The sequence below is a fragment of the Onychomys torridus genome, chromosome 7 (genome assembly GCF_903995425.1).
Source record: "Onychomys torridus chromosome 7, mOncTor1.1, whole genome shotgun sequence".
NCBI lineage: Eukaryota > Metazoa > Chordata > Mammalia > Rodentia > Cricetidae > Onychomys > Onychomys torridus.
Genome location: NC_050449.1, coordinates 101,753,683 through 101,779,296, shown reverse-complemented (window position 1 = coordinate 101,779,296; position 25,614 = coordinate 101,753,683). Strand labels below are relative to the sequence as shown.

The following is a 25,614-nucleotide window of genomic DNA, read 5'->3' as shown; positions in this document are numbered from 1 at the left end:
TTCAAAAAGAAAAATAAAAAACAGGCTGGGCAGTGGTGTTGCACACCTTTAATCCCAGAACTTGGGAGGTAGAGCCAGGCAGATCTCCGTTTGAGGCCAGCCTGGACTACAGAGTGAGTTCCAGGTCAGGCTCCAAAGCTGAGAAACCCTATCTCAGAAAAAAACAAAAACAAAACAAAACAAACAATAAACACTAAACAGGGGTGGGGGTGGGGCTGAAGAGATGTTTATTGGTTAAGTGCACTTGTGCTCTTCCAGAAGAACCTGAGTTTGATTCCCAGCACCCACATCAGACAGCTGTGACTCCAGCTCCAGGGAATCTGATGCCTCTGGCCTCCTCAAGCACCTGTACTCATGTTCACATACCCATACGCAAACACACACACATATATATACACATAATTAAAAATCTTTCAAAAAGATTTCTTTTAAAAAGTAAAAATTTTATTTTTGACTAAGGATATAGCAAAGTTGGTAAAGTGCCTGCCTAGAATGCACGAAGTCCAGGGTTCAGTCCCCAGCATCCCATAAACTGATTGTGGTGATACACAGTAATCTCAGTACCTGTGAGGGAAGGTAGAAAGATCAGAAGTTCAAGGTCATCCTCCTCAGCCACTCAGAGAATCCAAGGTCAGGCTGGAATACATAAGACCCTGTCTCAAACACGTTACCCTCTGAGCCATCTCACTGGCCCCCTTACTTGGCCACATTCAGAAATATTCTTCAAATACAGCTTCCTTCCTTGAACTCTCTAATGTCAGCTTCCTGCAAGGTTAGCTACACTCCTAACTCCCAGGTGAGGTGTGTCTGTCCCTCTCATGCTCAGAGTGATAGTCCTAAAACCAAATCCCAAGGATCTCTTGAGGGCTTAGACAAGGAAGGAAGTAGCAGTGGAACTAAGTGTTCTGGCCAGGCAGGACAGTGCCAGAAGAGCCAGGATCCCTTTAGCAAGCTCTCCCGTCCACTAAGACAAGAACCAAACAGCTTAGGGCTCCCTGTTCCAACTTGCTCTGGCTACATCAGACCACACAGGCACCCCAAATTCAAACTGCTTTTGAATCTTTTGAACAACTGACTTTCCATTTATAAACACGGAGAGCCATGTGGCTCAGGACAGAAAGGAAAGTGAACAAAAGGATGGATTACAAGCCAGGTTTCAGGGTGGCCTGCCTGCCAGACTGACCCAGACTGACACAACAATTACCAATGAGCCCCAGTTCTACCAATCCTCCCTGGGATATCAAGGGAGCCAGCGAAGTCGAGGCCAGCCCGGACTTCCTCCTTGCCTGCAAGGGCTCCACCCATGGCTCCCAGGAACAGACACTGGTTCCTGACAGCTGCCAGGGCACAGCCAACCCTGCCGAAGTGTCCCTGAATCACAACATAAAGTCTCACACGATACAAAAGTTAGGAACAATATTTATTGTTTCCTGTTAAAATTGGGTGCTCTCACAGAGAAAGAATGTGCGAAAGAGCCTCCTACATTACGGCTTTCACTCGCCCAGGAGGGTGGGCTGTCTTCACTGAGCAGGAGAGAAAATTCTCCACCTTCTCCTGGGCATTTAGACAATTCTTGTTTGTTTATTTATTTATTTATTTATTTGTTTGTTTGTTTGTTTGTTTTCTTGTGTAAAAATATCAAGCAATAGTTAACAGGTGATCTGTTCTTAGGTTTATCTACCTAGTCCATTTATTTGGTAGACAGATGTGGGCTTCACATCCACATTACATCCCTAAGTGCAGGCAAGGAGTAGATGGCACCATAGAAATCTGTTGGGCTTTCCTGGCTAGCAACTGAAGATCCCAGCTCCTGGTTTAGCTGGTTGAAAATAGGCAAGGGGCCTCCAGAGAGTCAGCCATCAACTCTTCAGCGAGGAGTATTTTGAGTGTAGTAGGGCCATCAGTCAACCAGTAGGTGGCAATTTGGCCAAAGGTAGTAAGTCCATAAACTATTTATTCCATCTCCAATTCTCTGGAAATATTCTAAATTCAAGTTTCAAAATGGCACACCAAGTTCTACAAGGTAGAGGATATCATTAAGGCAACAGTTTCAGCATCATAGCCATGTCCGGAGCTCTGATTCCACCATCTCCCTCCCTCACCCTTCAGGACTACCTAGTCCTGCCCACCGCTTCTCAGCAACAGTTGTCCAGCATCCAGAAGTCTTGAGCAGTCAGTCCTCAGCCTCAAAGGTTCGGGGCAATCCAATTAAGGAACTTCATGGAAATTTCAAAGCCAAGGAAACAGGCCTACAAAGAGGTTGGGTGGAAAAGGGAAAACAGCAAGAGAGAGTGATTCTTTGTAGATACCACCTCCAGCACCATATCAGAGCCCCTTCCCACCCATTCTAAGGGAGCAAATTAACCGAGTTTGGTAATGAACACCTGTCCACCCAATACTCAGAGGCTAAGTCAGGTTACAGTCCCTTCCTAAAATGGGCATGGCCGAGGCTGGGTGTGGTGACACACCCATACAATCCTAGCACTTTGACTGGGAGTTTGAAGGCAGCCTGGGCTACATATAGAGAATTTGTTTTTAAAAATATTGGGGGAATGGAGGAGAAGGATGGGGGGGAAAGAAGAGAGGAAAAAGAGAAAATACATTGTCTTGCGACCACCACTTCTGATAACCAGATCAAGAAATTCAAACCTCTGACTGGCAGCTACAGGAAAGCAAGGGGATGAGAAAGCTCTGGCGACTCCCAGAGCAAGCAAAAGCCAGTTCCTTGCACTGAGTCCAGAAGGAAAACTCATAACCCTTAGCAGATACTCACTGCATTGGCTGGGAAGGCTCGTATCATCACTGCATTGAATCCTTTGTACAAGGATGTTACTCCTTCATCCCGGATCAGCTCTCTCAGCACATCTCTGAAACCATTTGGATATTTTCCAGGAGGTGCTGTAGGGGAGAACCCAATTTTTAAGCTCCAGGAAGTTTTGTGACCTGACCACAGCAACCCACACAGGGACAGTCTAATAATTAAGTGTAGGGTGAGAGCTAGCACCAGGGCAAGGACGCCCTGTAGGCCATCTAGACGTAGTCCACAACTCAGCTGACACTGGGTGGGGCAAAGACACATGTCTGCATTACTGCTGCCAAGAGTTAAAAATTGAATTAAACAGCCTCGGGTCATGTTAGGGAGGGAGAATAGACACTTGTTTTGTGTTTAGACTGACGTGAAAGAAATCCTAGCGTTTCTAGAATATAAATGTGAGGGAGAAGGCTGGTCAGCTATTAAGATTCTGCCATGAAAGAGAGAGAATATGGCCTCAGTCTTAAGACCTGAGCACTCACCAGGTATGGTGGTACACCCCTGCTTACCTCCTAGCATTTGAGAGGTAGATACAGGAAGAGCAAGAATTCAAGATGAGCCTTGGTTATAGAGCAAGTTAGAGGCCAGCCTGGGCTACATGAGACCCACTGTCAAACAATAAAAACAAATCCCCTGCACCCCAGGGTAGTCAATGCCAGGGCCCACTCCATCCATAGCCACACCACTCACCAGTCTGGAATCGAGATTTGAGCACATCTGGGGGAATGGCCACAACCCAGTTGAAGATCCCCGCAAAGCCTCCAGCCACCAGGACCCGAGGCACACTGAGGTCACTGACACTGCAGAACACCACAGCCCCGGTCAGACACAATCTTGGCAGTGATGTTCAGACCAGTCCCTCCACCATACTCAGGGAAGAAGGCACTGAAAGGGCTTCAGCCTCGAGGAGGAGGTTCAAGGTCCATGACCTGGAAGCAGCCACTTTGTTGGAGGAGGTTCCGTGAATTATTTAAAATGCCCCTCCACTGAGGGAGGCACAGAGTAAAGGATGTTAGCTGCACCCCAGCAGCTACTAAAGGCAACTACATGGAGCTAAGAACAAGTATCTTGTCTGCTTCAGACCCACCTATGGGAGGAGACAACCTACCCAGAAGTGGGAAAATGGCTTCTACATTCTAATGTTCTTTTCACCTCTTTCCCTCTGGAGTGAAGAGATCTTTAAGCCATTCATATGTCATGAAATACATCCCACTGGCTGGAACATCTGTGAGTGGCAATAAAGAGGTGAATTAAAAAATCAATAAAATCTTGATTCATAAGAATTTTCCATCAATCCAAAAAAAAAAAAATCAATAAAATCTCTACAGATTGGCACTAGAGTATTCAGAGATTGCTGAGTTCTTTTTAAAAACAATAATTTTTTGTTTTTTTGTTTTTTAAAGACAAAGTTTCTCTGTGTACCCCTGGCTGTCCTAGAACTCAACTTGTAGACCAGGCTGGCCTCAGACTCCCAGAGATCCACCTGCCTCTGCTTCCCAAGTGCTGGGATTAAAGGTGTGAGCTACCATGGGCCAGCTAATTTTTTTTTTTTGAGGTTAAAATTAGATCATTTACCCTTTTCTCCCTCAACCCCCCCATGTACCACCCCATTGCTCTCTTTCAAACTCATGACCTCTTTTTCTTTGTATATATATTTATACTACATAAATATATACAAATATATTTATACTACATAAATATATATATTTATATTAAATATATACTATATATGTATATACACACATATATAGTATAAATGCATTATACAGACCAACCTTCTTGGTCTGTATATGTTACTGTATAATGTATAATGTATGCATATATCTTCAGGGATGACCAATTAGTGTGTTCTTCTCTGGGGAAGATCCTGAGAAGTTCTTCAGCAGCTACATCTTTTTGGTTTCTTTGTTTTGTTTTGAGACAAGAGTTTCTCTGTGTAGTCCTGGCTAGCCTGGAACTCTCTGTAGACCAGACTGTCCTTGAACTCAGCAATCTGCCTGCCACCCTCTCCCAAGTGCTGAGATTAATTTAAAGGTGTGCTTCACCACCGCCCAGCTCATCCTTTTTACTTTTAATTTTTTTAGCTTTATTTTTTTATTTTATGGGCTAGAGATATGGCTCAGCCATTAAAGGCTAGGCTCACAATCAAAAAGATTTTTTTTATTTTACTTTATGTGTATGAGAATTTTGTCTGCTTTTATGTCTGTGCACCATATGTGTGCAATGCCCAGAGAGGCCAGAAGAGGGCAACAGATCCTCTAGAACTGGAGTTACGGACAGTGGGTGCTGGAAATTGAACCTGAGTACTCTAGCAAAGTAGCCAGTGCTCTTAACCACTAAGCCATCTCTCCAGCCCCTACATCTTTTGTTTGTTTGTTTTTGTTTTTGTTTTTTTTTTGAAACAGGGTTTCTCTGTGTAACCTTGCCTGTCCTGGAACTCACTCTGTAGACCAGACCAGCCTGGAACTCAAGACATTCTCCTGCCTATCTCCCAGAGTGGTGGGATAAAAGGTGTGCTCCACCATGCCAGATACCCTGCAACTATCAGATGCTGCTGAGAGCCAAGCACTAGTGAGTGTAAACAAACATGATGTAAAGCCTCTTCTAAGTCCCTGTAGGTGGTCGTCACAATACACCAACTCCAAGCAGTTACAATTACAGCTTATTATCTGGCCTTCCTTCAAGCTGCCATCTCAGGGTAAGACTGTCTCTTCCTCAGGAACCCTGCCTGTCAAAACCAAGAGGAGGAGTGGGAGTGTAGCTCAGTGGTAAAGCACTGCCTAGCATGCACAAGCCCCAGCCAGATTCCCACTGTTCCTAAGTCTTTCTTCTTCCCCTTCTCATCCCTTCAGCCATGATTTCTAACCAGTAGCCACTGCCTTCCCATGTCATGACTCCACCCCTGAAGACATTCAGGAAGGATAAACCTCTCCATCCTTCTCTGTGTCCACACTGGGTGAGATTGCCCATAAGCAGGACACACACTACAGGTTTATAAGGGCATGTGTCAACACTGATCTATAGTCCAGGTAAGCTCCTCTCTGTGACAGACTCTCATCCCCTGACCTTCCCAGGTGACCTAGGTGCGATGCTTCAGAGTTTACCTCGCAGGAGGGTAAGCATAGTCCCTTTGTAGAAGCCACGGATCCCATACTCCTGATAGAGCTTCTTTGCACAGTCCAAGGTACCATTGTATTTGTTTTCCCCTGTAGAAACCTGAATCTGGGAGGGATGGAAGGTCATCAAGTCAAAACAGCAAATGACAGACCCAGCAGGTTTGGGGTTCCCTGGCCAGCCGCCTAGCTTAACCATTGAGCCTCAGGCTAGTGAGAGACCTTGTCTCAAAAGACAAGGTGGATAGGTGGAGCCTAAGAGACAACACCTGTAACTGAGGCCTGGCCTCCACACGCTCCTGTACACACATACCTGCTCATAAAAAGACAACAAATGCCAGCAAGATGCCAGGGGTGTTAGAACTCTCTGTCAAAGATTTATAAGGCAGTCATGATAAAAATCTTTGAATGAAAAAATTCTGAGTATGCTTGAAACATAAAAATAGCCACAGCAAAGAAATGCATAGTTTTAGCGGATAAATTAGAATATACAAAGAAGAAACAAACAAAATTTCAAAGTGAAAAACAAAACTGAAACAAAAGACTCGGTGGCTACCTCTCTCAACAGCCGCAAAGAAGAAAGGGGCACTATCTCAGAAAAGGAAAAGAAAATGGCCAGTGAACTGGATCAGTGGGTGAGGCACTGCTGTGCAGGCTTGTGACACACAGGAAGGAGAGCTGACCCACAAAGTTGTCTCTCACAGTCACATATGCACTGTGGCATATGCTCCCATCCCAATAACAGTAAAGTGACTTTTAAATGTTCTTTAAAAATAAGTGTGTTTTTTTAAACCAAGCATGATGGTGCATGCCTATAATCACAGTTGTGGAGAGGAAGGGACAGGAGGACCAGGAGTTCAAGGCTACTATTCTCTACATAGTAAACATGAGGCTAACTTGGGCTACATGAGACTCTGTTTCAAAAACAAACAAACAAAATTCAACAAAACCCAAAGCAAAACAAACATAACTAAAACAATATAGTAAGTGAATAAAATGTCACATGATGCATCCATCCAGACCTACCTACCCTTATCAACAGCACTTCAGAAATTGAAAGGTTGTTCTTGGGGGACTGAACCTTGGACTTTGCATATGCTAAGCAGATACTCTACCACTGAGCCATATCATCTCTCATCAGAGGCAGAAGGGAGGCTGCTCCTGCCCAAGATGCTGTATATCTCCATTTACTGCCCAAAAGTCCAGTAAATGCCATTCTATATTGTTTCTGTGGAGTTTATTATTATTATTATTATTATTATTATTATTATTATTATTATTATTATTATTTATTTTGAGATGGTTTCTATGTAGCCTTGGCTGTCCAGGAACTCTATGTAGACCAGGCTGGCCTTGAACTCACAGAGAACTGTCTGCCTCTTCTTCCCAGTGCTGGGATTAAAGCCGTGTGCCACCATGCCTGGCTGATCCTATAATTTTTTAATTTCAAGAACTTCTGAATTTCAGGACTCATGCTTGCAATCCCAGCACTCTGGAAGTATACAGGCAGTGTCATCTACTGTTCAAGGCCACCCTCAGGTATACAGCCAGTTTGAGGGCACCTGTGTTCTTTTGTTCAGGGTTACTATAAATAAAGATATCATACACATTTGCATACAAAGATTTAAGTGTTTATTTCTCTGAGCTCAATACCCAGGACTATACAGTTGCTGGGTTGTATAGTAGCTAAATCCACAGTTGTTGCTTGTTTGGATTTTTATTTTTGTTTTCATTTTGGTTTTTGGTACTTTGATACAGGGTATCCTTAGGTAGCCCAGGCTGGCCTATAACTCTCTCTATAGCCCAGGAAAACAATGAACTTGTAGCAAGCCTCCTGCTTCAGCTTCCTGAGTGCTGAGATTATAGTTCTGTGCCACAACACGTGAGCATATGCTCCTCCTGCCTCCTCCTCAGCATCACCTCCTGGACAGCACCCCAACAGCTGGTACCTACTTCTTGGTTCTTCCATGTTTCTGAAAGCTTTGTTTTGCCCAACTTGTCTAAAGATTTCACAGAGGGTTAAAGGACATAAACACAAATCCAGGCATAGCAGAACATGCCCAAGACCTCAACACTTGCCAAGGATAGGGAGACTGAGGCAGGAGAATCATGAGTTTGAGGCCGGCCTGTGCCACATAGCAAGACTGTGACTCAAAACAACAAACTCACAAAAATACTAACACACATGCAGAACCGCGTGCTGGCATCCTCCTCACAGACCACACCCTTACCTGCAGTAAGCATTTGATCCTTTCTCCAGGGGTCATGATTCCTGTGGTGAACACACCAGATAACATCCCTGCTGCAAACAGCTGCGGGTAGCTGCATTGAACAAAACCAGAAACAACCACTTGTGGTTATCCATCCAGGGCTGAGGTGATCCCAGCAGAGAGAACGGTTTTGTCAGGAAAAGCAAGAATGTGGGCTGGAGAGAAGCACGACCACAAGTAAGCCAGATTTTACACAAAGACAGTTTCCTGGTAAATTCTAACCTCAAATTTACCACAGCAAGGGGGCCTGATGTCAAGAATAGGAGGCCCTTGATGCCCACACATAATAGGCACACACTCGGAATCCCCTCCTCCCAGAGAAAAACTTTATAGTGAGACGCGTTTTCTACCATGAGCCTGCTATGCTCAGTAACTCTGGACTAGTTACCAGGTCTCTGCAAGCCTTGATTTCCTAGCTGTAAAATACTGAGTTGCTGTGGGGCAAGGAGAGTCTCTAACCTGAGATCTAAACCCCAGTGGACCCCAGTTCCCCTCCAATATCACATATCCTGGGCCACTACGGGCCTAGAACATGAAGCCAAGACTCAAGAAGAAAAGCTTCAAGGTCAAGGAGAATGGTTGTGGGCATCCTGCAGGCAAAGGAACAGCCAGGTGCTCTGTTTCAGTATTGTTGCTGTGATAAAATCCCCTGAGCAGAGCAACCAAAGGGAAGATGAGGTTTGTCTCACAATAGCCATGGTCACAACCCATCATTTGGGGCCGTAAGACAGGAAGTCAAGCAGCTAGTTATATCACATTTACGATCAAGAACAGAGGGGAACAAATACACTCATGCTGCCTGTTTTTAGCTTCTCTAGTCTTCTGTCCTATATAGTTCAGTGCCCCTGCTTAGAGAATGACGCCACTCCATGGGCTAAATCTTTCTACATCAATTAACAATAAGACATGCCCCCAAACCAACCAGATAAAGACGATTACTACAATGGGAATTCTCTTCACAGGTGACTCTAAGTTGCGGCAAAATGACATTTAAAACTAACCTTCAGCCATGCAGTGGTGGCACATGCCTTTAATCCCACTCAGGAGGCAGAGGCAGACAGAGCTCTGTGACTTCAAAGCCAGACTGATCTACAGAGTGAGTTCCAAGACAGCTAGGGCTACACAGCGAAACCCTGTCTCAAAAAAAAAAAAAAAAAAAAAAAACAACAACAACAAAAAACAGAAACAGAAACAAAAAACACCTCCCCTTCATACCAATCCAGTAATGAGGACTGTAATGTAAGTGTTGAGAAAAGCAAAGTCAATGAAGGTACCCAGGAATGACGGGTCCTCACTAACTCCTGCAGAATGAAGCAGCCTGAGTATGGAAGGAATGTGAAAGTCCTAGTGTCTATCACTAAAGCTGTTGGAGCCACCTCTAGCAGGCCTATCTTTCTAGGATTAGTAGCACCAGCATGTCCAGATAACGGGACACAAAGTCACATTCAGTACTTCAATAGAGTCCTGTTGTTCCCCCCCCCCCGCCCCTGCAATTTACCAAATGTTGCTGAAAATTTGGCCCTTACTGCCCATACTGTTCCTTGCACAGGCCCCATTAGTCCAAAGCTCTGACAACTGAGCCTTCAGGCCAGAACCACCCCAAAGGAGTCCAAGACAAGGGAGACAGATGCCAAGAGCAACAGAGGACATCTTGTCGTGGCCGCTTCCCTGTAGGAACAGCAACAGTTTTAACAACCCAGTTCTTCTATGCGCCCACAAAGGCTGACAAGTCTACTTCAGACACAGAAGCCAAGCACACAGGCGGACAGCTGAACAGTCAAGAGACTGCGTTTTGTTTCTTTTCATTTCAACAGAGGTCTTATACTGCCAGGCTGGCCCTGGACTCTTAACAGGGGCCACAGAGCCAACTTACAGGGCATTTGTTTTGTTTTTGAGACAGGATCTCATGTAGCCGAGACGGGCCTAGATCCCACTATGTAGGTGAGGATGACTTTGAGCTCCTGATCCTCTTTCCTCTACTTCCCAAGGATATACAGAAGTATAGGCATGTGCCACCATGCCTGGCACAAGGTATTTTTAAATGTGCTGGTGATGTGAAGTCTTCCAAAGTGGCTGCACCAGTTTGTATCAATGTACATATTTTTGGGGCTGGGTGGTGGAGACCTGTAGCCCTAGCTACTTGGGAAGCTGGAATAGGAAAATCTTCAGGTTCAAGGACTGCCTGAGTTACAGAATACATTGGAAGGCAGCCTAGGCAACCTGGTGAGAGACTGTCTCAAAACTAAAGAGTAAGCATAGACAAATGAAAGAGGGCTGGCCGGGCATGGGAGTGCACACCTTTAGCCCTAGCACCCCAAAGGCAGGGAATGATGGGTCACTATGAATCTGAGGCTATCCTGGTCTACATAATGAGTTCCAGGCCAGCCAAAGTTGCATATGGTGAGCCCCTGTCTCAAAAAAGTAAAATTAAGAGTTCGAAGCTAGCCTGGTCTACAGAGTGAGTTCCAGGGCAGCCAGGACTACAGAGAGAAACCCTGTCTTGAAAAACAAACAAACAAAAAAGCAAGTAAAATAAAATCAAAGGCTAGAAATGCAGCTCAGTGGTACAGTACCTGGCCGGCATGTGTCAAGTCAGTCAATCCTTCTTTTTAAGTGTAACCCTATCCAAAGAGCTGTAATCACTGTTTAATTGGAGACAGTTTTCCCCAGAAACAAACGCCTACTCTCTGCCTTGTAGGCCAGCCCAGGTGGCACAGAGACTTCTTACATAGATGCCTAGCTTCACAGTCCCAGGTTACACTGCTCTCCCCCAATTAGTTACATCTCAGTAACTAAATTGCTCTATAGCACCATCGACCTCTACTCTTCCCAAGGTGCCCAACCTTAGGGACTGTTCCCAAAATAGGGTCGTGTGTGCACACAGGACACCATGTGGACACTATGAACACCTGGCCTACTCTGCTACTCCCCACCCCCATCCCAGGATGCATCTATGAGTGCTGGGCTTCCATTTCAGCGCTCTGGTAAAACTCCTTCCCTGCTAAGTGCCTAGAGGGAGGTAAACGCTGCAAGCAGACTGAATGGTGGGATGGGGTCCCGAGTGTCTCATTCTGCTTCTAGAGGAAGGCTGTTCCTCTCACGCTGATGTTACTACATGGGAACCCAGCTCATAAGCACAGTACAGCTGTGAGCTGTCACATCACACAAAGGCGTTCAGAGATGCTGTGTATCCTGAGGACCTTGGTCTGCCAGCCATTTGTTGCTTTGTTGCTTCAAAACAAACCTCACACTGGGGCTCTTCCAGTCTCTACACCCTGACTCCAGGAACAGAACCTCACATTACAAACACCTTTATCTGCATCTTAGACCCTCACTCTGCTATAGGCTGAAGCAGTGACAGAAGACGGTCATGTGACACCCTGACCTCCCCCCTTGAGCTCCCAGATGCCAAGCCTTGCCAGCCTTGGTGGTTCTTGGGTTTCCTGCAGCCTTTTCAGGGGTTGTTTCCTGTCGGGCTCAAGACTGGGGACACCTTGTCAAATCAAGCGTTTCACTCACAAGTCTCCAGCATTCTGAGAATGCTTGGACATTAATTTTTTTAAATGTTGAGGTATAATTCTCACTCAAATTTTTTTTTTTTTTTTTGAGATAGGTTTTCTTTGTGTAATCCTGGTTGTCCTAAAACTCACTCCATAGACCAGGCTGGCCTTGAACTCACAGAGATCTGTCAGCCTCTGCCTCCTGAGTGATAGGATTAAGGGCATGTGCCACTACTGCCTGGCTCACTTGACACTTTATATCCAAACTGGCACTAAAATTTTACTAAAAGAACATAAAAGGGGCTGGAGAGATGGCTCAGTAGTTAAGAACACTGGCTGCTCTTCCAGAGGACCCAGGTTGGACTCCCAGTTCCCACAAGGTAGCTCACAACAGTCTGAAACATCAGTACCATGAGATCTGACACTTTCTTCTGGCCTTCTTGGGCACTGCACCCATGTGGCACACAGACATACTTGCAGGCAAAACACCCATCCACATAAAATAACAAAAAAATGTTTTTAATTACAGAATATGCAACAAGGACTGGGAATATACCTCAGCTGGGAGAATGTTTGCATGGACAAAGCCCTGGGCTCCATCCCAGGCACTGTATGAAACCAGGGGCGGCAGAGCACAACCGTACTCTGAGGACAACAGGTAGAGCATCAGAAGGCCAAGGTCATCCTGGCTACACTGGGGTACTTTTGAAAATTAATTTTATGTGCATGAATGCTTTGCCAGTCTAGAGTTACAAAAGTTGTGAGCCATCATGTGGGTCCTGGGAACCAAACCGAGGTATCTGCAAAAGCAACTAAGCCATCTCTCCAGCTCCTGGAACCTTCTCTTAAGCAGCTCATGGAAAGCAGGTCTACTTCTGTCCTTAATATGGCACAGGCACCACCACAGCACTTGACATGCAATTTCAGCATTCAGCTCCCCAACAGCAGTGTGCAGTGGGGGTTCACTATGGAAAAGAAATCAACGACAACCTGGCAAAGAGGCAGGGAAGGGCTCTTTCCTGCTTTTTCCCTTTCATTTCACAGAACAAAGGAAAGGCAGGTACTTCCTTCACTCAGAATGCCTACAAGTCAACCCTGGGACTCAGGGGACAACATAGTGGTAAAGACTTTCCCTCTGCATACACCACACCACCAAGAACAGCACTGAGTGCTGCCTGAGAGTACTTACCTAAGGATATCCTCTGGAGATTTCTGCTGTAGTTTCTTCCCCAAACCAAACCCAAAGAAGCACACAGCAAACATAGGGGTGACTCCAATCATGGGTGCAGCCATGCCTCGATAGAGTCCCGTGATGCCCTGCAAGGAATCACAGAAACAGGATCTGCTCTCAGATACTACCACTGTACTTCAGTCCTAGGAATCAAACCAATCACTTCTGCTGTACCCCAACTCTTTGCCACTTCCAAAACAGGAAAGTAAGTCACACAGCCTCTAACTCAAGACTTTCTTCTTCACCTTTTTCAAGCACAGAGAGATTTGCCTAGCTCCCCCTCCTTGAATCTTTGAATTTGTGTGTGTGTGTGTGTGTGTGTGTAGATATGCATGTTTAGGTGTACACGTGTGTGCCAGTGCACATGAGTGCATATGTAGGTCTGCTGTGGATGATTGGTAAATAAAACACTGCTGATTGGCCAGTAGTCAGGCAGGAATTATAGGCGGGACTAACAGAGAGGAGAACTGAGAGAACAGGAAGGCAGAAGGGGACACTGCCAGCCGCCGCCAGGACAAGGAAGATGTAAGGTACTGGTAAGCCATGAGCCATGTGGCAAAGTACAGATTAATAGAAATGGGCTGAATATAAGAGTAAGAGCTAGACAATGGTAGGCCTGAGCTAACGGCCAAGCAGTTTAAATAATAAAAGCGTCTGTGTGTTTATTTTATAAGTGGGCTGCAGGACTGACGGCTTGGCAGGGCTGGAGAGAAGTCTCCAGCTACACGGGTCAGAAGTCACCCTAGGTTTCAGTCCACAGGCATCATTCACTTTTTTTTTTTTAGAGACAGGGTCTCTCTAGGTAGTCCTGGCTGTCCTGGAGCTTGCTATATAACCCAGGCTGGCTTTGAACTCACAAAGAGAACTACCTGCCTCCTAAATCTCTGTAAAAATCCAAAAAAGATGTACCAGAGATGCAGTCTGAGTTTTAAGACCAGCCTGGGAAGTTTAGTGAAATCTTGTCTCAAGATTTTTTTTTTTTTTTTGAAACAGTGTCACACTGTGCCCCTATCTAGTCTGGAACTTCTTATGCAGACCAAGACAGCCTTGAATTCAAAGAGATTAGCTTCTACCTCCCATAATGCTGAAATTAAAAGTCCTGTATTACCACACCCAGACGATAAAAATTAGTTTTAATGGACTTGGGAGTGGAGTGGAGTAAGCTTGGAAAGATGGTTCATCAGTTAAGAGCCTTTTCTGACCTCTATGGGCACAAGGCAAACGTAATGCACAGACAGACATGCAGGCAAAACACACACTCACATAGAATAACACATCTTAAAGAAAAAGCGGATTGGGGATTTAGCTCAGTGGTAGAGTGTTTGCCTACCAAGCACAAGGCCCTGGGTTCGATCCTCAGCTCAAAAAAAAAAAAAAAAAAAAAGAAAGAAAGAAAGAAAGAAAAAGGTAAGTGTTGGGCATGGTGGCACATGCTTGTAATACCAGCACTCAGGAAACAGGCAAGAAGACTAAGAGTTTGAAGCCATCCTGGCTAAATAAGATTAAATCTCTCTCAAAAAGAAAAGAAAGAAGAAAGAAAGAAAACAACAACAACAAAAGAGGGGCTGGAGAGATGGCTCAGAGGTTAAGAACACTGGCTGCTCTTCCAGAGGTCCTGAGTTCAATTCCCAGCAACCACATGGTGGCTCACAACCATCTGTAATGAGATCTGGTGCCCTCTTCTGGTCTGCAGGCATACATGCAACAGAACACTGTATACATAAGAAATAAATAAATCTTTAAAAAGATGCATTAACATATAAAATACAACAGCAAATGCAGTATGTAGTTAGGTAGAAGCAGTGTAAACAACTGAAGGAGCCGAGAGTCCTTGCCGCTGGAGTAGACGGAAAGAACAAGGATCACTTGGCTACTCTGCCTTCCAGGGAAAAATTAAATGCTATATAACTTTAATAAAAAGAAAACAAATACTAAAACTAAGAGTGAAGATCGCCCCCGACAGGGCAGGCTGCACAGCAGGAAGGCAACCCAGACCCAAGCTGAAGACTGTCCTCAGTGCAGACCCTGCTGGAACCAAAGGGGCACACACCGATTAAGACTTCGCCTGATCCCACAAAAGCCTGGCACTGCTACAGGCTGCAGGGGCATGCACCAAGGGCAAAGGACAGCGGCAATAACAGGCCAGGACAGCGGTCTAGGAGGAAGGTGCAAGAGCAGCATGTGACAAAGTCCCGCCAAAGTCTCTCCTACAGCTCTGAGTTGGGATGAGAAGGATGCCCAGTTCCTCAGGGGCCACACAGGCCTCCTGACAACCACCTAGTCTCTCTTCCACTCCAATGGTCTGTCAGCCTCATGAAATACGACTCATGTCTGGCACCTCCAGAAGACAGGGCTACCTACATCTGGTACACTGAAAAACAAGGAGGTGTACAAATATGGACTAAAGAAACATACTAAACTCTGTAAAGAGTTAGGTCTTTACTGCGTTCTTTCTGGTTTCTGTTTTCTCAAGCTGAACTCCAACTCAATTCTGGCAATCCTCCTGTCTCAGCCTCCTGGGAAATCAGGACTATAAATACATGCTACTTAGGCTTGACTTAGGAGTTGGATTTACATAAGCCCCTCCCCTCACACCCAGGATACAGTTAAAAAAAAAAAAATTGTTGACCAAGAAACATGTACACTTGGCTCTCTTCCTTAAAGGCAGAGAGCTCTGGGCAGAACTGAAGTTTAGAGCCTCCACCCCAGTATCGATACATAAGAGGGCCCGAAAGAAACACGGGTCCAGCTTGGGTGCGAAAGCTGAGCTGCCCTTGCCTCAACACCTTCCTTCTACACTGAGTCCGGCAGGAATCCTGGACATGTCTACACCAAGGATGAGCCCATCCCTTCGCAGACCCCTTATACTTCTAGGTGATACCCACTCTTCAGTTTCTACGTGTTTAACGACGTCTACTAGGTAGATAATCATATGCAGGTTGTATTTCAGTGCAATTGTAATCTTAGCAGAGAGGGAGGTAAAGGGCTAATGGGAACTCAAATACAGCATGGGATGCAGCATGAAACACCATCTCAAAACATCAAAGATGAAGAAAGGGGACCTGAGAGGTGGTCCAGTGCTTTAGAGCATTCCTCTCACTGAGGAACTGGCTTGAACTCTTAGCACACACATGGTGGCTCACAACCATTCATAATTCCAGCTCCACAACATCCATTCCATTTTCTGAACTATATAGGCACCAGGCACATACATGGACTTCCATACCCATGAATAATATTTTTAAAATCACATTCTTTTGCCAGGCAGTGGTGGTGTATCCCTTTAATCCCAGCATTCAGGAGGCAGAGGCAGGTGGATTTCTGTGAGTTCGACAACCTAGTCTACAAAAGGAGTTCCAGGATAACCAGAGTTACACAGAAAAACCCTGTCTTGAAAAAACCAAAGGAAAAAAAATCACATTCTATTAAAAATGATATAATCAAATAACCCTATAACAACTAGATGTTCCTGTCTAGGAGTGTGGAGATTCTGCTGGCCTCTTTTTTTCTCTAGACCTCACACACTTCTTTTTTGATTTTTTTTGTTGTTGTTTTTCAGATATTTATTTTATGAGTGTTTTGTCTGAATATATGTATGTGCACATATGTGTCCCTGGTGCCCTCAGAGGTCAGAATAAGGTGTTGGGTCCGCTGGAACTGGAGTTATGAATGGTTGTGAGCCACTATAAGAGTGCTGAGTGCTGGGTGATGGTGGCGCACGCCTTTAATCCCAGCACTCGGGAGGCAGAGCCAGGCGGATCTCTGTGAGTTCGAGGCCAGCCTGGTCTACAGAGCGAGTTCCGGGGAAGGCGCAAAGCCACACAGAGAAACCCTGACTTGGAAAACCAAAAAAAAAAAAAGAGTGCTGGGTACCAACCCTGGATCCTCTGCAAGAACAATAAATGTCTCAATTGCTGAACTATTTCTCTAGTCCTGTATTTTTTTTTTTTTTTTTTTTGAGCTGAGGATCGAACCCAGGGCCTTGTGTTTGCTAGGCAAGCGCTCTACCACTGAGCTAGATTCCCAACCCCTGTATTGTTCTTTGATACAGGAGCTCTCCATGCAGCCTAAGCTAACCTTGCACTCAGATCTTTTTATCCCAGCTTTCCAAGTGTTGGGATTACAGCACAAGCCACCACATGGCAAGATGTAAATTTTTACCTTTTTTTTTTTTTTTTAAAGATTTATTTTTTTATTATGTATACAGAAGAGGGTGCCAGATCTCATTACAGATGGTTGTGAGCCACTATGTGGTTGCTGGGAATTGAACTCAGGACCTCTGGACCTCTGGAAGAGCAGCTGGTGCTCTTAACCTTTGAGCCATCTCTCCAGCCCTTTTTTTTGGTTTTTCAAGACAGGGTTTCTCTGTGTAGTTTTGGTGCCTGTCCTGGATCTCACTCTGTAGACCAGGCTGGCCTCAAACTCACAGAGATCTGCCTGGCTCAACCTCCCAAGTGCTGGGATTAAAGGTGTGCACCACTACTGCCCAGACAGAGCAAAGGATTTTATTGGCTTCATTCATCTGTATAAATGGTAGCTGGAATTATCAGGCTCCAGAGCAGATGAGGAGAATACAGCTGCAGAGCTATCACTGTGGCCAGCAGAATCACACAGCTGTTTTCTTCCCCTGGGAGTAGTGCCGACCCCTGAGTACAGTCCCCCAAGCAAGGGACACCCAGCACCCGAAGCACACCTCTCTCATAAGAGTCTTCCGGAAGCAGTCGAAGGTTCCAGAGTACATAGGTGCCTGTCCGGGCAAACTTGGTGGTTGTGTCTGCAGTCGGACCTGAAAACAGAAATTAAAATAATCACCTTCCAGAGTTACCAGCAATGATCCAACTTTCCTCCTTTTCTCTCCCTTCCTCCTCCTCCTCCTCTTCCTCCTTCTCCTCCTCCTCATTTACAGAGCTGAAGATGGAACCTAGAACCCTGTATAAAGCAACTTTCCCACTGAGCTACATCCTCAGCCCTTCAATTTCATTTAAGCAGGGAAATGTGGGCCTTTCTGGACATCTTCAGCATTTTCTTAATTTGATTCACTATTTCATCAGTACTCATTCTATTTATTTATCTTTGGCCTTGGAGACAGGGCTTCTCATTCCTTAAACACACACACACACACACACACACACACACACACACACACACACACATCACTTTGTGTATATGAGTGTTTTGTCTGACCACATTATACACACCACATGCATGCAGTGCCCATAGAGCCTGCCAGAACCTCAGGGACTGATTACAGTTGTGGAACGCCATGTGGATGCTGGGAATGGAAACGGCCCTATGCAGGGCAGCAAGTGCTCTTAAGAGGAGCCAGCTCTCCATCATCTCATTTTTTGCAAGTACTTTTAGATTTATTCTTTGACAGTTTCATGCACGTATAAAATGTATCTCATGCATATAATTCATCTCCCTCCTACTTCCTTCACACACACCCACAAGTTCATTATTTTTACTGTCAAATATTTCACTGGACACAAAATATATATATTCACTCATCAGCACCATGCTTGGTTTTATGTTGCACTGGGGACTGAACCCAGGGCTTCATGCATGCTAAGCAAACACTCTACCAGTGACTAGGCTACATCCCTGAACCACTAGGCATCTTCGTGACTATTTTATAAAAAGACAACACTGAGCCAAGCTGGGCCTGGGAGCACTTAAGAAGACAGGAGAAGCAGGAGTTTGCCATCTTTGGCTATATAATGAGTCCAAGGCCAGACTAAGCTACAAGAGAATCTATCTCAAAAAGAAACAGAACGAAGGCAGACCACCCACCCCAAGTGCTCCCCCAAACAAGACTCAAAAGACTGTGAGCATTAATGAGTCTTTAGTTAGGGCCTTAAGACTTAGGGTGAAGTTCTACACTATGATACAAACGGAATCAGCTAGAACTTCTTAGTCTTTTCCAGGATGATTTTTCCTCTTGTTCTCCAAATGCCTCTCAAGGCTGTCTTCACACCAACCTTTCCAAAACCTCATTCTCAACATGTTCTTCCTCCACTTCTGTATAAATCTTTCTTTTTGTTTGTTTGTTTTTTGTTTTTGTTTTTTGTTTTTTGAGACAGGGTTTCTGTGTAGCTTTGCGCCTTTTCCTGGAACTCACTCTGTAGCCCAGGCTGGCCTCGAACTCAGAGATCCGCCTGCCTCTGCCTCCCGAGTGCTGGGATTAAAGGCATGCACCACCACCGCCCAGCTATAAATCTTTATTGTTGCATGTGTTAGTTAGTACCTGACATGCCCGAGTAAGGAAGGCATTCACTGGGCAGCAGGAATGACATGCAAATTTGTGGGGTTTGTGGGACACAACAGTCATAATGTCTGGTGGTTATCACTGCTTTATATCCCAAGTTCCTTATGTTCACCTTCAGATTCTCCATAGTAGGCATAACCTTCCATGGTAAGCAGGGAAGAGCAGTGGGAAGAACTTCTGATGTAGAGCTGGGGATGTAGCTCAGTGATAGTGCATTTGTCTAGCATATGTAAGGTCCTTGGTTTTATCTTTAGCACCACCAAAGCAGGGGAGGAGAAAACACAACTTCATTGGCCAGGCAAGCATTCAGTCCCAGCACTTGGGAGGCAGAGGCAAGTAGATCTCTGAGTTCAAGACCAGCCTGGTCTACAGAGTGAGTTCTGCTCTGTAACTAGGACTACATAGAGAAACTCTGTCTTAAAAACAAACAAACAAACTTTTATTTGGGCTGGAGAAGTGATGAGATGGCTTAGTGGTTAAAAGCACATACTACTCTTGCAGTGGACCAGAGTTCAATTCCCAGCACCTATGCAAGGTGGCTACAACTAACTGTAACTGCAGCTCCAATGAAATCTGATACCTCAGGCCTCCATGGGAACCTGCACTCATGTGAACACAAACACAAGCACACACACTTAAAAAAATTATAAAATATTTTATTTAGGTGGTCTTTTTGTTTGTTTGTTTGTTTTGAGACACGGTTTCTCTGTGCAGCCCTGGCTATCCTAGAACTTACTCTGTAGACCAGGCTGGTCTTGAACTCAGAGATCTACCTGTCTCTGCCTCCCAAGTGCTGGTATTAAAGGCGTGAACCACCACCTCCTGTTTAATTTTTTTTAAATATAGGTTCTCACTACGTAGCCCAGACTTGCCTCAGTTTCATTATGTATTCCTGGGTAGTCCTGAACTCATGATGATGTTCTACACAGCCATGTTAACTGCTTGGATTATTAAGTGTTAACCAACATACCCAGTGCACACATTTTGATTGCTATCTTTTTGTGATTTTTCTTGTTTTGTAACAGAGTCCTAAGAAGCCCAGGCTAGCTCAAACTCAATATATAGCCAAAGACATGAACTTGCACTCTGAGCCCTCCCAGCACCAGTTCCCAAGCGCTGGGGTTATTTTTCATCTTTGTTTTGAAACCGGGTCTCACTATGTAACCCCAGCTCGCCTGAACTCACAATGTAGACCAGCATTTTTATTTTATTTACTTATTTTTCTGAGGTACAGTTTCATGTATCCCAAGCTGGGCTCAAATTCAATTTGCAGCAAAGGTGCCCTTGACCTTCTTAGCCCTCTGCCTCTACTCCCCAAGTGCCGGTATTAAGGGGCATCCTGCTTAGGCTTTACATGGTGCTGGGTATCAAAACTAAGGTGTTTTGGGTTTTTTTGGTTTTTGTTTTGTTTTGTTTTGTTTTGTTTTGTGTTTTGTTTTGTTTTGTTTTGTTTTGTTTTTGAGCTGAGGACCGAACCCAGGGCCTTGTGCTTGCTAGGCAAGTGCTCTACCACTGAGCTAAACCCCCAACCCCAAAACTAAGGTTTTAATGCATGCTAGGCAAGTATTCTCTCAACTGAGCTACACTGCTACCACGGTGATATTTTTTTAATGTCCTTCTATTTATCTCATCGTGACATCAGCCAACCCAACTAGTGAGGACCCAAAGGCCTCTTCGGCTGACACCACATCCTCACCCCATAACCCAGCTCACACTTGCCTTACTCCTGCCCCAAACTACATGTTGGAACTTAACCTCAAAATGCAGTAGGAACAGTGCTGGGAGGTGAGAGCCGCTGGATGTTGCTTGTTCTTAGTGGACTAACACCAACTGAAAAAAGGCCAGAGTTTGATCTCTTGCCTTTCACCATGGCATGACACAGCACAACAGCACTCCCAGCCTCCAGAACTGCAAGGAGTAAATCTCTGTCCTTTAGAAACCGCTAGCCTCCAGTGTTCCAAGACCTAAGACACCACCTTCCCCATGCCAGGTTACACAGCTCTTCCTAGCCTTCCAGTCAGAACGCAGCCAGCTTTTCTTTTCTTTTCTTTTTCTTTTTTTGTTTTGTTTGTTTTGTTTTGTTTGCTTTGTTTTTCTTTTGTTTTTGTTTTTTTGAGAAAAGTTTTCTCTATGTAACAGCCCTGGTTGTCCTCGCTCTGTAGATCGGGCTGGTTTCCTGGAACTCACAGAGATCTGCCTGCCTCTGATTCCTGAGTGCTGGGGTTAAAAGCTTGGGCTGCCACATCCAGCAAAAATCATCCAGTTTTTAAATACCTGCTCCAACCCTACCTTCCATAAAAATTTTCCAAGCCCCAGTTCTGAAGTGTGCCAATTCTCAGTTAACAGGACATGTAGGCTATGACTCAGTTACCTTGAACCTCTGAAAGATCCTTCAAGTACTTGGGAAGTAGAAGGAGGATAAGTTCAAGGTCATCTTAGGGTAAGTTCAAGGTCATCTTCTTCTACATAATGAGTCTGAGGCCAGCATAAAATACATGAGACCCTGCCTCAAAACCAAAACCAAATCACAAAAGCATCAGGGTTTAGTTGGTGACCACCTAGCTCTCTGAGGTCAAAAGGACAGCAGTCAGCAATCTGTGGTTTTGATTTACACTAAAAGGAAAGTCTTCTGGCATCTTCTGGTGTCAACATGCCAGTGAGCATTTTCAGTCATTTATAATTCAGTACAGAGGTCACTGGGCCCTTGCTGGGAGGAATGTCAAGAACAAGAGGATATGAGACAGGAACAACATTTACATAAGAAGACAATAAGGATATGAAACTTTTAAAAGTCTCAGGTGTGCAGACCAAGATTTCTGTCTCTGTAGAATAAGATTAGGAATAAAAGCCACACACACAGAGCTACTTGTGCGAACCACTTCCTTAGAAGCGCAACACAAGAACAGCCCCTGCTGCCTGCCAAGATCTGATTTCCAATTACAGAACAGTATAGAATCCCCCAGAATGAGCTCTGTCTTTGGTCAGCTTCAATCTTGAACAGAAGAAGCCATCAGATAGCCTGCTGCCCAAGCCTGCCAACAGGAAGAACCCTTAGATACTATTTTCTTTCTGAGGAAACTGATATCCTAAGAAGCCCCAACGTTGGCTACCACCCTCATGAGACCCATGTCTTCTCTGGGTCCCATGCCCCAGCAACACACATCCACACACACAAAAGACTCGTGTCTTCCCCCCACAGGCTCATCCTGGCTGTGACCTATGATTTTCCTTCAAGTCCATGTCCAGAAATGAAGAAAAAAGAAAAAAAAAACAAAAAACAAAAAACAATAATGAGGCTTTAGGAGCTAAGTCATAGGATATAGACTTTGGTCTCCAGCAAGACCTTGCTGAGTGCAGCAAGGGGAAGAATGGAGGGGCGAGGAGAGAAAGATGCAGGAATAAGCTCTGGTGGGTTTCCTCTGTGATCACGATTTCCTGGGCTGAAACTGGCTGGTCACTGGGTCCACCATTGCTCTCTATGGGGGTGACTATGACGCTTAACCTGCAGTGAGTGACTGGCTGAAAATGGCCAATTGCTTCTTCAGGCAAAGTAAACTGCACGAGAAAGCTACAGGCACACTGGCCTCACAGGACTGTGTCAAAGGACATCTTTGACACCTTTGTCCTTTTTTTTGGGGGGGGGGGAAGGCTGGGTTTACAGAGATCCTGTTTCAATCTTTATAACAAAATATTAGGATTAAATGGAAACAGGTTTAGAAACAGAGTAAGTTTTTCCTTTTCATCTCAAAATAGTGTAGGGTCAGAAAAGACCGTCAAGCGAAGACCTTGAAATAGCAGCTGTCTGGCTCTTGGGGCGCGAGGGACAGCCTCTGCCCACTCTTTAGAATGATTCTCGAGATTTTTTTTTTCTTTTTGAGGTGCTGGGGGTGTTGCATGCTGAGCCTTTTGCCCTACTAGGTAGACAGCGCTCTACTTACAAGCTACACACCAACCCTCCGTAAACTTCCCACGGAAGCAGCTAGCCCGCCCCACTCCTGCCCAGAGGCAGCATCTCACCGGGGACACTACTTTCCGCGTCGCCTCGGTCCTTGCCCCCATAAGCCCCCCAATCCAGACTCCGCGCACCTTGATCGTGTCCAGCGGGTGCCCCACAAACACCAGGCACATGCCGCCAAAGCCGCCGGCCAGGAGGTTCTTCAGCGGACTGATGGGCTTCGGCCCGTCTGCCATGGTCAGGCTTCTGTCGGTCTACCTGGCAGCTCCGGGCGGTCCAGGTCTTGCTCGGCTGCCCCAGCTACACTACAGGTTCCGCCGACCTTTCGCCTACATTAGGGAGGGCGGGGCCTCGGGCAGGTCGGAAGGAGGGTCCAGTTGGCCTCGCCTGGCTTCCGCCCGAAGTCTACTTCCGGCCGCAGCTCTTCTCTAGTGGGCGGGGCTTCCTTAATGCTGTATGGGAGGGGCTTGGGAGTGTCTGCCATGCACTTACTCATCCGGGAAACCTTCTTGGACTTTTTCCCCCTCTGTTCCTCTGTGGTCCAATGTATCTGTGCACTCCACAGTGGTCGCATACACCCTTTTATGTGCCAGCCAGCCACTCTCTTTAGGTGCTGAAGTACAGCACGCAGGTCCCTGTCCTTAAAAGTTTGATAAACCATGACAAAGGTAAGTGAAAAATGCGTAGTACATCTTATGGTAAAAATTTCTCTGTAGGAAAAGTAATCTTGGAAGAATTAAACTGTGGGAGACACATAATTTGTAATTCTGTTTAGTTAAACAACAGAAGATCTCTTTGGGAAAGTAAAGGATTAAGATCTGAGGTAAGGAAATGAGTCCCATCCGTAGATACTGGGTAAAGGGTGAAGGACATTTCTGGCAGAAGTAAAAGAAAATGCAGAAACTCTAAGATGGCCGTAACGAGAGAGAGAGAGAGAGAGAGAGAGAGAGAGAGAGAAGAAGAAGAAGGAGGAGGAGGAGGAGGAGGAGGAGGAGGAGGAGGAGAAGAAGAAGAAGAAGAAGAAGAAGAAGAAGGGAGACTTATCAGAAGCAACTGTGTGTAACTGTGAGGACATCAGTCTCTTCTATGAAGGTTTGGGCAGAGAATAGCAATCTGAGATGAAATTTTAAAACAAAATCCCTATTAACCACTGGTGAAAACAGCAAGGAGAAAACCAAGAGACTTGAGAATATTAAATGTCACAAATAGAGGTGATGGCTTGAACCCAGGCCTAGCAGAGACATGAATGAGTGGTCAGATTGTGAATGTGTCGAAAGGAAAACTCAAAGGACCAGTTAATGAATGGAAATGCCCTGTATAAGAGCTGGAGAGGCGGCTCAGCAGTTTGGAGAACCAGCTGCTCTGCCAGAGTACCCAGGTTCTGTCCCCAGAATCTTAGTGGCAGCTTACAACTGTCTAAAACTACAGTTCTCAGGCCCTTTCTTGGCCTCTGTGGCACCGGGCACATACATTCATGGAGGCAAAGACTCAAACCCATAATATAACAAATGAATAAATATATCTTTAAAAAAAAAAAACAGGTTTGTGGGAGAGGGTTAGGGGATGGTAACAATTTTTGGCCTTAGCAACTAGAGAGGAGGCATCATCTTCATTTGAGGTTGGGGAAGAGAGAGGTAAGATGTGGATTAGAAGATGGTAAAGGACATTTTAGACATAATTAGTTTGAGATGTCTATTAATAGATCTATCCCTTGATCCAGGATTCAGAAGAGAGGCTTGGGCTAGTGGCTAAATTTGGTATTAATCCGTGAAGTTAGATCACCAAGGGAGTGAAAACGATCGGAGATGGAGCCCTTTCCCTTCGAGGGTTTGGAGTCCAAATAGATGAGGAAGGACCTGGAAAACAAAGGAGTAACCAAGAAGTTAGGAGACCAAAGACTGCAATCACTACAAGAAGGACCTCAGATGGGGTCAATGGGAGAAATCCTGTGAGGTAGGGATGGGAAGTCCAGAACAGCACTAGCATAAGCAACTGATGAGGGCTAGCTGGTCCTAAAACCTGTGACAGAGTGGAGGGCAAGGAGGTTGGAGCAATGCACAAAAACCTCTTTTCTTTGAGGGTAATGAGGCACTTGGAAAGAATTTCCGACCTAACAGTGACACAATCAGATGGTTTTTTGGAAAATCTATCTTAATTGAATCAATTTGTGTGTGGAGAACTGGGGCTGCCGAACCAGCTGGGTAATTATAGCAGTATAGGTCAGTGGCAGTGAAGGCAGGGGTCACACGTGGACGAAAAAGAAGTAGGAGCCTGAGGCCATGGGGAAACAAATCTGCAGCAGCTTTTAGTTTCACTGTGCTTCGACGATGAGAACATCTGAGAACACGGCTGGTTGGTAACAACTATGCTCCTTGGAAACTAGGAAAAAGGTTAGAAATGGCAGTTATGAAGACTTCAGGATAAAGAATATATATATACATAAACTTCAGAAGACTGTCCATTGGGAA

At 45.2% G+C, this 25,614-nt stretch overlaps 1 protein-coding gene across 3 annotated transcripts; it reads right to left on the bottom strand.

Annotated features, from left to right (window-relative positions):
- Positions 1-478: 478 nt before the first annotated feature.
- On the bottom strand, positions 479-23,560 carry Slc25a20 (solute carrier family 25 member 20). Of its 3 annotated transcripts, none has more exons than XR_004945488.1 (10): positions 23,278-23,560; positions 17,620-17,712; positions 12,885-13,012; positions 8,157-8,247; positions 5,917-6,034; positions 3,965-4,037; positions 3,503-3,612; positions 2,774-2,898; positions 2,116-2,249; positions 479-564 (listed from the first exon to the last, which is right to left on the bottom strand). XR_004945488.1 is itself a non-coding variant. In XM_036194164.1 (9 exons), the coding sequence occupies exons 1-9, from the start codon at positions 23,380-23,382 to the stop codon at positions 2,187-2,189; spliced, it is 906 nt and encodes a 301-aa protein (XP_036050057.1). In that variant the 5' UTR covers positions 23,383-23,560; the 3' UTR covers positions 1,404-2,186. The 3 variants fall into 3 exon arrangements, 1 of the variants encoding a protein (XP_036050057.1); XR_004945489.1 differs by having other exon boundaries at positions 2,130-2,249; XM_036194164.1 differs by lacking the exon at positions 479-564 and having other exon boundaries at positions 1,404-2,249.
- Between the last annotated feature and the right edge of the window lie 2,054 nt (positions 23,561-25,614).

Coding starts and splice junctions, on each gene's coding strand:
- Slc25a20 (XM_036194164.1), bottom strand. CDS start 23,382: ATGGCAGACGGGCCGAAGCCCATCAGTCCGCTGAAGAACCTCCTGGCC. Junction 13,013..17,619: donor GGAAGACTCTTATGAGAGAG/GTGTGCTTCGGG, acceptor GATTCCTTGCAG/GGCATCACGGGACTCTATCG. Junction 2,250..2,773: donor GAGCCTTCCCAGCCAATGCA/GTGAGTATCTGC, acceptor ACCTCTTTGTAG/GCCTGTTTCCTTGGCTTTGA.